The 11,743-nt window shown below is 34.6% G+C and overlaps 1 protein-coding gene across 5 annotated transcripts in view; it reads left to right on the top strand.

The window, feature by feature from the left end:
• The first annotated feature begins 8,116 nt into the window (after positions 1 to 8,116).
• LOC106463622 (protein sprint-like) overlaps positions 8,117 to 11,743 on the top strand; it is an 88,806-nt gene continuing 85,179 nt past the window's right edge. For 3 of the 5 annotated variants that reach the window (XM_022391164.1, XM_022391161.1, XM_022391160.1), the window contains exon 1: positions 8,394 to 8,674. Coding sequence is in view for 1 of the 5 variants with exons in the window: in XM_022391163.1 (XP_022246871.1) it covers positions 9,086 to 9,115 (30 nt within the window). In the remaining 4 variants the exon portion in view is untranslated. Of the gene's footprint in view, positions 8,174 to 8,393; positions 9,116 to 11,743 lie in introns of those variants that run through there. The other 2 variants (XM_022391165.1, XM_022391163.1) reach the window with 2 other exon arrangements.

Here is an 11,743-nt window from a genome sequence, read left to right as displayed (position 1 = left end):
CGATCACTTATTTGAAAAACTAATAAAAAACCAACTGTACTGGTATTTTAATGCAAGACTTCTGTTTGATATTAGGGCACTCTAACCACTGAGGCAATTTAAGCATTACCAACAAACCGAGCAGTGGCTTTTGTATATGTATTTAGATCATGAAGTGTATAAGATAACTTCTAACTTTTCTCTTACTGGAACTTTATGTTCACTTGCTGTTTGCATCAATCCATCTCCCTTATTTATTGCTGGAGACAATTTCCCATTATTCATTACATAATTGGTTCATATTATTCACTATTGTTAACAGTCGGCAAGATTTTCCATCAATATTCATGCTCACTCATGAACTGACTTTTTTTAAATGACCTTCTTATCTTATTTGGGGCAGAAAGAATATTCATAGGTGAACGTTTCTCCATAAGTCTAGCTAATTCGTTTTCCAATGTCTACTTAGCTCTTTGTTGTTCTTTTGATAAATTGGACTCGAAGTCTCATTCTTAAAATATTGTCTCCTTGGCATATTCACAGCTGTTTCTTTCTCACAGTTTCGGCTGTAATAGTTATGTTTCCCACATTTATGAGAATTTCCCCTTTTTTAGTCATATGGGAAGAGTTTATATTCCATACAGGATTTTGTCTGCAGTTTCTGGAAACATGTCATTTCAAATTAACTTGAAACATCTATTGTTTTATGATTTATTTTTCCAATCTGTGGACTAAGCTGCCTAATTAATCCTTTCAGTTCTTCTAGACAATTTTCAGTAAGAATCGATTTTTCAAAACTACTTGTTATGATCTAAATGGTGTCTTTAGTTGTATATCTGAAACTTTAATCTATCACTAATTGGGTAGCTTTTTAATGGTGTACACCTTCTTTGCCCCAATCTAATTTGCATATCTTTGTTTGTTATGGAATTTATGAATTTGTCACATGCCAAGGAAACTGTCATTTCTCTTATAGTATCTGGGTGAGATAACTGGACAAGCTTTTCCAAGTTTTCTACAAGTTTGGTTAAGGTCTCTTCTTTCATCTATACTCTATTCTCTACTTTGCTTTGTATACTTCCTTTTGGTGTGTCACTCTGAACCTATTGGATGAGACAGCTACTAATGTTATATAATTCTTAAATTTCTCAACTGGAAAGTTAATTAATGTTGTTAAAGATTTCTTTTTTAATAGGCAGCAAGATTGCTTACTATTCCGCCTATTACAACTCTGGAAATTATTTTGAACTGAGCCTGATATGCCTCCCACAGTACCTTTCCGTCATAGTCTACTGACTTCTGGATTGGGAGATGTCATTGAAATGACCAACTAAATTCTGGAACTGGATTTACTATTGACATAGCTGGAGTGGTCCAAGAAGGTCTTGCAGTCACAGATAACACAACCTCAGTGTTAACAGATGCAGACTAAATAGTTTCTCCTAATCCATATTTTATATTAAATGGTGCTTTAGGTTGGATTTCTAGGGTGGATATAGAAAGTGGTGTGACTGGTTTGATCTTCGCATTTATCAATTCATTTTTCAAATGTTTTATTCTGTCATTGATTTATTTTTGTACTTCTTCAATTTTGTCATTACAGCCTTTCTGTACTTCTTTAATTGGGTTGTTGTTATCCTCCTTACATCTTTAATAGCTTCATGATATAGTCTTCAATCAGATTTATTTTGGTTTTTAGTTCTTTTGTAAATATTACACCTCTTTCGTTTACCCTTTTTCTTAAATCTTCTGTCTCTTCTTTTTTGTCCTTGATATAATTGTTTGTCTTCTTCTTCCATGATATGTGGACATGCCATAGGTTTTCTACCTCTTGTAGTAAAATAAACATTTTTGAAATTATTGATTGCTATATTTCTGCACCGTCATGGTGGCAACGGGTCCATTAAGTCATTACCTTTTCATTATTGTAGTTTCTTCGCCCTCTATTTTTAGTAGGTGATGTCTCCTCTACCTGAAGGGAAATTTAAGTATTGCATATGAAATCCTGGTTGATTGGACTAGAACTAAAATATCCTTGTCTGGCCGATTATAATGTTGACTGGAAAAAGAAAATTTAAGTATTACATGTGAAATCCTGGTTGATTGGACTAGAACTAAGATATCATTGTCTGGCCGATTATAATGTTGACTGGAAAAAGAAAATAGGTAAATATTCTAGATTTCTCCACTAGTCGATCTACCTGAATGACATATTCTCTATTTTGTGAAGATCATCTTGTTTGGTTTTGGAGCATCCAATCCCTACAGAGAGAAGAAAGAAGCAACAAGGTTAAACACAAACTAGAGCAGAAATGACTGTTATGTCATCATTGAGGGCACTTTATTATTTTTCTTTAGTGGCACAATCAAGATTTTTAGTCATCTGGTATCTTTATTGTACTTTTAAAGAGCAAACACTCAGTCAGATTCCTCTCAAGAACATTATCAATAGTCGTGAGTGAATCTATTGAAGGTTTACTTGATTGATACTTATTGGGAAATTGGTTCCATCTGTGCATACACCATCTTTCTTCTTTACTTTATTTTAATTGTTTCATCATCAATGTTACAATCTCACTTTATCATCTTGAAATTTTAGTTAAAGTTCTATCTTATTTTTTACTAAAATAATCACATTTCTTTCCACAAAGTTGTAACATGTTCTATCATTGTGTGGGTTCTTTGGATTGGGTGGCTTATTTGGTGACAGTAATACCACTCCAGAAATTATGACAAATTGATTTAGTTCTTCAATAACATTTGATATGGATTATGTTCACTTGTAAGTCTAATTTCACAAGCTTACTTGTTAAATTTCCTCTCCCTAATTGATCAAACATGCTATTGAGTAATTGAATACACATGATAACTGTTACCATTAACACTGAACTGAATCCTTCATTAATTCATTACATTCTGCATCACTGACTAATTAACTAATATACTGATTCTAATAATGGCAGACTTCAACAATGCTATGAGGAGACTGAAACCCAAGAAGGTATTTGGACCAGATGTAGTTGGCAACGATAAACTCAGGCACCTTAGACCAGTTGCAAATCACTTTTTGCTGTCCATATTCAATGACAGCTGGAATTTAGGCACATAAACACTCATGTGGATAGAAGCTCATATCATTCCCATTCCGGAAAATGAAAAGAGCAAATTAGATCTGAGGTGCTTATAGGCTTAACAGTCTGCTGAACTGTGTCAGGAATTACTGAAGAGTATGGTCAACAGGTGCCTGCTGTAGCATTTTGGATCCAAGATCATCATCACAACACAAACAGGATACAGGCAACACTGGAACATAGAAGACCAGCTATCTTCTCTAGCACAAGAGGTAGAAAATACCTACGATGAAAAAATACATTTGTGGTTTTCTTAGACCTCACTCAAGCCTTTGACTGTGTCTGGAAGAAGGGCCTCCTGCTGAGAATACTGGAGATGGAAGCTGTGGACCAACTGTTCATGTGAATAATGAACTTATTCTAGCATAGAACAGCCAAAGTCAAAGTAAATGCCATTCTCAGCCACAGGGTCAAAGTGAGAGAAGGAGTCCCGCAGAGAGGAGTGATCTCCCCAACTTTGTTCCTTATGGACATCAATAATATAATCCCATATCTGCCAAGGCATGTCCACAATACTTTGCATGCTGATTATTGCATCTGCATCTGAGCACGCTTCCATGGCAACTTGGTGCATCCGAGAGACAGTCAACAATGTACAATTCTGTATGGAGCATTGGGGTCTGGATATCAACAGAATCAAAACCTCCACCATCCCGTTTTCCCTTTCAACAAGTCAAGACAAGGTCAGCCTGAAGCTTGAAGAGTATGATATACCTTAGGAGTTTTCATCAACTTTCTTTGGTGCCAAGCTAGACAAAAGGCTAGTGTGGAAGACACACGTTGAGACAGCCAGAGCCATAAAACAACTGGCCCTGAGGAAGAAATTTTCTGGGACTGTTTGGGTGGCTAATTCTAGAATTCCAAAACAAGATTACACTGCATCCATTAGACTTATCACGAAGTACATCTCAATCATTTGGTCAATGTTAGCCTAAACTTACAAGGTAAAACTAGACATGGTTCAGAACTGGGGATTTCAGATGATTTGGAAGACACTGAAAACAACACCCACTGTGGACATGAGAAATATGATAGATATCGATCCTCTGTAAAATAAAAGTAATCTGAAGATCCTTGTCAAGAGTGAAAAGATAAAATGCCCCCCCCCCCAAATCATCTATTTCGTTGCCAGTTCCAAAAGAGAACAAAATATTGACAGAAGCACCGGAGTTTCAACTATTTAGCTAAGGACATAGGTACATCTTTAGCGGATTTCCTACAGTTGCACAATAGTCCATGTAAAATTCTGGCACAAAAGTAAAAGTAGAGCTTTGAAATCTGTTTATCCATATCAGGTATTGTAAGTAAAGAGAACCAAATCCCTGTAACACAATACGTTCTCGCACTTGAACTGATTGACCATGAGTATCTCATCAATAATTGGACTCATGTGTATACTGAGGGGTCTGCCATCGATGGAGGGAGTGGAATTTACATTATATATCCAAATAGTCAAATCACTCCCCTGTTCATTTCAAGAAGACAGCTCTGCAGCCGCTTCAAATCTACAGTGACAGCCATCGCTGCCACTGTTGAACACCTCAGAACATACACGAATAATTTTAAAAATGGTATAATTCTGACAGACTTGATGTCCATTCTGTAGCCTTGACATTCAAGAACACTGATGCTGCCATCAGAGATCCTAAAGACAACCTACAAAAGGTCCCACAGGACTTCAGTGCTCTCTTGCAGTGGATTCCAGCTCATTGCAAAATCTCGGTGCATGAGACAGCAGACAAACTGGCCAAAGATGGGAGCCTGAAATACCAACCACAAGCTGCTATATCTTTCAGAGAAGTCAAAACCCTACTGAAGCAGAGATTGAAAAATGACTGGCACTGTAATCAGCGAGACTACAACCCGCAGCAAGAATCACTCAGATTCTTGGACATAGGACAGGCTACAAATATGTACTGCCCAAAAACTGTCCACTGTGGTCTCCATGCCAATTTAATGAAAATGAATCTTGGAGACACTGTACTGTATACTTGCATACAGACACTTCAGGACTGTCCCTACAGTTAAGAGACTTTAACATAGCCAAAAGGAGCAGACCGTTTAATATTAAAGACTAGCTGGAGTACCCGTCCCCTGGATGGAAGTTATGTAAATTCATGATTAACGAAAGGTTATTTTAGGACATGAAAGTTACTTTCCCTTATATGTAATTGTAAAACAGAAAACGTTAAAACGGCCATAAAAACTACAAAACACAAAATGTGAAACCACAAGGTTGCATGTATCTCCGCATGGACCAAAGAAACCTTCATACCAAATTTGGTGAAGATCCATCTACAGGGGGTGAGGTAGTGGTATAAAACGCTAAAATGCCATTAAAAACTGCAAAATGCTAAACTGAAAATTTCTGTAGTACCTCCACATGGACCTAATGAGCCTACATACAAATTTTGGTGAAGATCCATCCACACCCTGCGAAGTAGTAACATGGACATACAACAGACAGTACTATTATATTTATATAGATGAAGGTTACAACATTATTATTTAGACGTGCAGCTTTAAATTCTGACTTTAAGAAGTTGTGATCGAGTGTATTTCTTAAAATCGAAAAAGGCAAACTTGTTACATATTTATAGGCCTGTGGTTTCACATCCTTTTAGATATACCCTAGAAATATCTGTGCTCAATATCTCCCCCCTAAACGTTGCTTAAAATAATAGTTGAACAGATAGTATTCATTTATTTTAACACGATATGCTATATAGATAGGTATAATGTAGAAAGTAAACATTATTAATCGTTACTAACCAAAACCGTTTGTTTGATGTTAAGTGTAAATTAACACAATAGCTATCTGTGCTCTGTCCACTGCAGGTATCGATCCCCGGTTTTTAGTGTTATATACCTTCAGACTTGCTGCTGAGTCACCGAGGGCAAACTAAACAGCTTAATGTTATGTTTTAAATTGACAAAAAACTGAATTTTTTGAAAACCACTTCAGTCAAAGGTCCTCAAGTATTTTGCTCTGCAGATTTTGTAGCCCGGCATGGCCAATGGTTAGGGTGCTCGACTCGCAATCTGTGGGTTCGAATCCCGTCACACCAAACATGCGCACCCTTTCAGTCGTGGGGGCGTTATAATGTGGGGTCAATCCCACTATTCGTTGGTAACAGAGTAGCCCAAGAGTTGGCGGTAGGTGGTGATGACTAGCTGCCTTCCCTCTAGTCTTACACTGCTAAATTAGGGACGGCTAGCACAGATAGCCCTTGTGTAGCTTTGGGCGAAATCCGTAACAAACAAACAAACTGTCGATTTTGTAATCATATTGTTACGTCTCTGTTCGTTTGTTAATTTCCCGTATAATTTCTTTTGGATGAAACTTTAGTGACACAAGTCTTTTCTTAAATAAAACTAGTTTATTCGTTTTTAATTCAACTTTACAATACACTTAATTTCCACAGTCATCTTAACTTAAACACAAGCTATAATTTACAAAGGACGATTCACGCATTTTACTTCCTACGGCGCTTTACTCAATTGTCCGTCTATATCTTCAATCTCTCTGTCTGCTATACAATTCCGATTAATTATCTGGTGCCCTTATATACAAGAATAGAGGGCGCCTAGCAAATACTGGATTATTTGAGATGTTCCCTGATCTTTCTAGAACTCATTACATGTTATAAGCGTCATGTGACTTCCACTTTCGTAACACTGCCCCTTCCTTAGTACTGTTCGTCCCGAACAATAGCCACTTACATTAAAACAATAGATAATTAACAATAACTTAATTAAATGTACAGAATTTACAAACACAAAGTTTAAATTCAACAAAGTCTCTTAATTTTACGGACGTATCTTCTTCCATACTGCTCTCTGTCTCATTGGCTACTGCTTCACATGGGGTTCATCTGCTTCATCAGGAAATATCCTATTATAGGTAACAGTCACATCAGTATAGTAACTTCACCAAGGGCTTCACTGTTTTCCCTTCTCAAAACCGAGTAGAGTTTCTTCTTTGACAGTGGCTTTTTCAGGTGCCACGTTTTCTGCAGCGTCATTTGTTCCATTGTTCACTTCATTCCAACTGAAATGTCCTCGACCGGGATAACGCCAAAGCCTGTTGGCATGCGCCACCTTTGGCTTACCTCGCCGACCAATTTTATTCGAAATGTCACGTCTGACGATCCACTATGTCATATGGGCCTTCCCATGGAGAAGACGTGGAATCAGCAGACATTTTCAAGTTTGAATGCACTAGATGGTGAATATTATGCATCCTTTCCAATAACACTTTCACGAACTCTGACACATTTTCAGGCAACTCTTCATAAAGTGGGCGTCCTATTAACAGATCCACTGGATAAGCGTGAGAGTAATGGTAAAAATAAAAGTGAAGAGCAAAGTAGACTAAACTAGACTAAACGGCCGATGTCGGACTGATGGTCCATCAGGGCAGCGGGGATCTAAAAATCCTATGCCGAGAATTTAATGTGTGTGAGGGGGGGATGGGAGTACCCCGAGAAAACCTACTTTCACTGGTAACGATCAATTCGTTACCAGTGCCCTACAATTCCGATTAATTGTCTGGCGCACTTATATACAAGAATAGAGGGCGCCTAGCAAATACTGGATTATTCGTGATGTTCCCCGATCTTTTTAGAACTCATTACGTGTTACCAGCGTCACATGACTTCCGCTGTCATAACAATATAATATTCATTTCGAAAAATGCTGCATGATATATAAAGATTAGAAGATCATTATTTTGTATAAATACTACTTACCACTAGAAAAACAAAAGGAATATTTGGTTTTATTTGTGTTGTGATATAATAAACAATTGAATATATTTGCATAATTTGTTTTAAGTATCACCTAATTTATAATTATGTTGCTATTTTTGTTTGTTTGTTTGTAACTAAGAACAAAGATACACAATGGGCTATCTGTGCTCTGCCCCCAACGAGTATCGAAACCCGGTTTCTAGCGTTGTAAGTTCGAAGACATACCGTAGTGCCACTAAGAGATCGCCTATTAGTAATAATCAGAAGCATAAGTGTGGATACTTATAAAAGCATAATTTTTTTACTTTCCAGGTAAAAACGGCCATTTTTTTGCATGTAATATGATTAAGTAAACAAATATAGTAAATATTTCATTCAGAATGTTTAAATACAGTATTCTAAGTAAACAACAATTTTCTTTACCAATTGATGCAACTTATCTATATATTTATATTATTATTAGAATTACCCTTACTTCAAAGTTCTGTAGCTAAAAGTATTTAACTGTGTCAACCAATAGTGGGCCAAACACGAGATGATGAGTCGTAAAACGAGAACGGTTATAAAAGTTTGCTAAATTTTTTTTCAGAAATTTGAGGAAAGTTTGTACAGCATCTGAGTTCATTTTCGCAAATTTGTAACTTCGCAAATATATAATTATGCATAGCCTATGCAGTCGTGTTTCTAAAAGTAAAACTTGAACAAGAGTATAATACAACTACAAGTTCGATCTAGATTTGACTTTTGAGTCGGAGAGTAACGAGTACTTCTGTGGTTAGGACTAAATTCATTTTAAATTAGGCCTATTGCTTTGTAAGTTATTAACTTTGTTACTTTCATAGACTGATACTTTCAGCACGGTATAATCTTGGTAGTTAGCTTACTTATCTGAACGTTACCTATTACTAATATTATTATTCCCGCGACTGGCCATGCCTTTGGTGCAAGCTAACAATCAGTAACATTTGAAGTTTATAACTCAAAACAGTTACTCGGATAGGCTTCAACAACTCGAAAGAAAACGCTGGTGAAACGGGGGTCGTTGCGTTAAGTCTGTTTTAGGTTAATGATTTACAATTATAATATGTTGTTTGAATGTACAATCAAACACGTATTATTGTAAATTACTGTTTAGATATTTAAGTGATGTTTCCCTATAATAAAAGGTTATCACATCATAACATTAAGTGACTGCATGACAAATACAAATAAAATTATAAGCCTATGAATTCTTTGGATCTGGAATTGAGTAAGGTAAGCACTTTTATTATATAGATATATATATATATAGTTTTAATTTTCATGTATTTTATAATCGAGTAATTGCTCAGAAGTGTTTGCATTGCTATTGTTAATTTTTTAGGAATGTTTTTAACTGTAGTCAACTTTAAAATATTCAAATTTTTAACTTTTGTGTTGGTTCTGATATTTCTTTTGACTGAGTAAGTGAAGTAGTTGGGCACACAATAAAGTAAAATTCTCTTTGGCAGTATTTCTCAACTCGTGGGTTGTAACCCCAGAATTGGGTAATCAGAACATATGAATCTGAAAGAGTTGCAAATAAACTTTGAAAACAGATAATTGTTTATTTATTTAGTGTACTGGATACTTTCTTTGTACTGCTACTTCAGTGCCAGAGCTATTTACTGGGTTATGATTGGCTATCACTATCATAGTTGGCAAGTTGGTCCCCACAGTATCTGTAATACAAATATACAAGTGTGTAAAAAAGAAAAAAAAAAGAAGAAAAAAGACAGAGTGTTTAAGATAATAAATAATACTTAATATTAGTTTCATCAAAATTACCTGCATTCAGGATTATACAGATACTGCATAAAATGATCCCATTATCCTGCAACTTGTACAATGTATACATCATATTTATAGGATGTTACAATTGGCCCTATTTATAAATTGCCATTTTGGCTAGTTTTTAATGGTGTTGAAAGCATTTACCACCGGTCAGTCACACATTTGAACTTTTACTTCTGTACTGTTCCTTTTGAGTAAACATATTCATCATTTTTGTGTTATTTCTAAACTTCCATTAGTATCAACAACTTACTTAAAAGATTATATTTTGTATACTTATAAAGTTGTTTATTATTTTCTGTCTTTCACACTGATGATGGAATTAGAAAACAAATTCCAAAAGGTCTGCAATTAAAGAATTTTTAATATTGCTTTGATTTTAATGTTGTATAATACTTTGGTTTCCACCTTTATAAATTTAGTTTCATCACAGATTTCTTTGCCAAGTATAAAATGCTTGTCTGTCTTTGTTTTTTTTAAGGATCAGTGTGTATTTATTTTCAATGAATTATATGTTATGTATCATATACTGTGAAGAGAATCATATTTAATGAAGAATTAGTTTATTTAGTTGTACTAAAACTAATCTTGTGAAAATATGTAACAAGAAACAAACAGAATGGTATTAATTGTATTTTAGCTTGTTACAGGTTTTGTACTATGTTGTACATTTTCATGTACAAAAGTTTAAGATTAAAAAAGTAATGTATCCTGAATTGGTGTACCTGAAGATATCTATCATATTTAACAAAGGGTAGTTTGAAAACATTAAAAAAGAAACCAAAACAAGATGAAAATAGGAAAATTAGTCTCATATAAGAATGATGATTAATGAGCCTGACAATTAATTGATTAAAAAATCCACTAATTGCCCAAGTTCTGATCAAAATAGCCAAAAATGAATATATTTTGACCAAAATTTACATTTTAACTGAAAATATTTACTTAAATGGGTGAAAAGAAGAATTCAAGTTATATTAAATGAAAATAGCTTATAAACATGTAAAGTTCATTTGTAAAGTTTAACATTTTTAGACTTGTGGAGATAAACAAAAAAGATTGAAAAATAACTGTTATTAAGGCTAATAGAAATAATTTGCTTTGTGGTCCAAATCGTGAAATGTGACTTGTTTTTACATTTATTAACAGTAAAAAGAAAAGTTGGATAGTAATAATCCTTTAGAAGACTTTTAAAGGAAACTATTATACACTAAGCAGACAGTAAGAAACCATTTGGTTCTTCAAAGTTGACTCTGCACACCTACTTCAGAGAAAAGTTGAGTTGGTTTGGTGGATTGAGGGTTGAGAAGAGGAGGGAAAAGTTCATAAGTAATAGAGGGCAGTTAAATTTGACTAATATTAAAAATGTTGTGCATCAGAGATCTTTGCTGAGACAGTATACCTCATTTACATTAATGACACTGTTAACCCTTTCGTGATGGGCTTGGTATAAAATACACGAGTTCGTATACACATTTGCACACGTTAAGTATTTATACTATAACTTTTAATACTGTAAGTGTATCTTCACAAAATATGGTAGACATTTAGTAAAGATTGCAGGCTATTGTACACAAAAATCAGATTTTTGTAATGAAGTATTTTCACTAAAGATTTGTTTCTGAAAATATCAAGTCTGTTTCATTACTAGTCTGAGTGCGAAATGATTAAAAAAACTATTCTTCGTCCCCAAAACCTCAAATACTATTTGTGTTATCTTTAAAACCTCCTAAATACATTTCAAATGTTTATTTTCAGTAAAATTTTATATTTTATCTCTTATTTTCTCTACCCTAACTATTCTGGGTCTGTAAGTTTGACTGACCTCGTAACCACCAAAAAAATTAGGAAATAAATATAAATTATGCTTTTGTTGTTCTAGAATGACTACATATTATAACATGAGAACATGAGTGTTTAGTCTAAATAGCTTAGATCTCATAACATTATACATTTATATATATTTATTATATTGACCTTCAACTTGTAGTCATGCCTAGCTAACAATACAGAAGTTACAATGACACAGTGCATGTACACTCATGTAACTATATCCAATAATATAATACT

The sequence above is a fragment of the Limulus polyphemus genome, unplaced genomic scaffold (genome assembly GCF_000517525.1).
Source record: "Limulus polyphemus unplaced genomic scaffold, Limulus_polyphemus-2.1.2 Scaffold1448, whole genome shotgun sequence".
NCBI classification, from domain to species: domain Eukaryota; kingdom Metazoa; phylum Arthropoda; class Merostomata; order Xiphosura; family Limulidae; genus Limulus; species Limulus polyphemus.
Note: the sequence above shows the minus strand (reverse complement) of the source record. Positions and strands in the feature narration are given on the sequence as shown.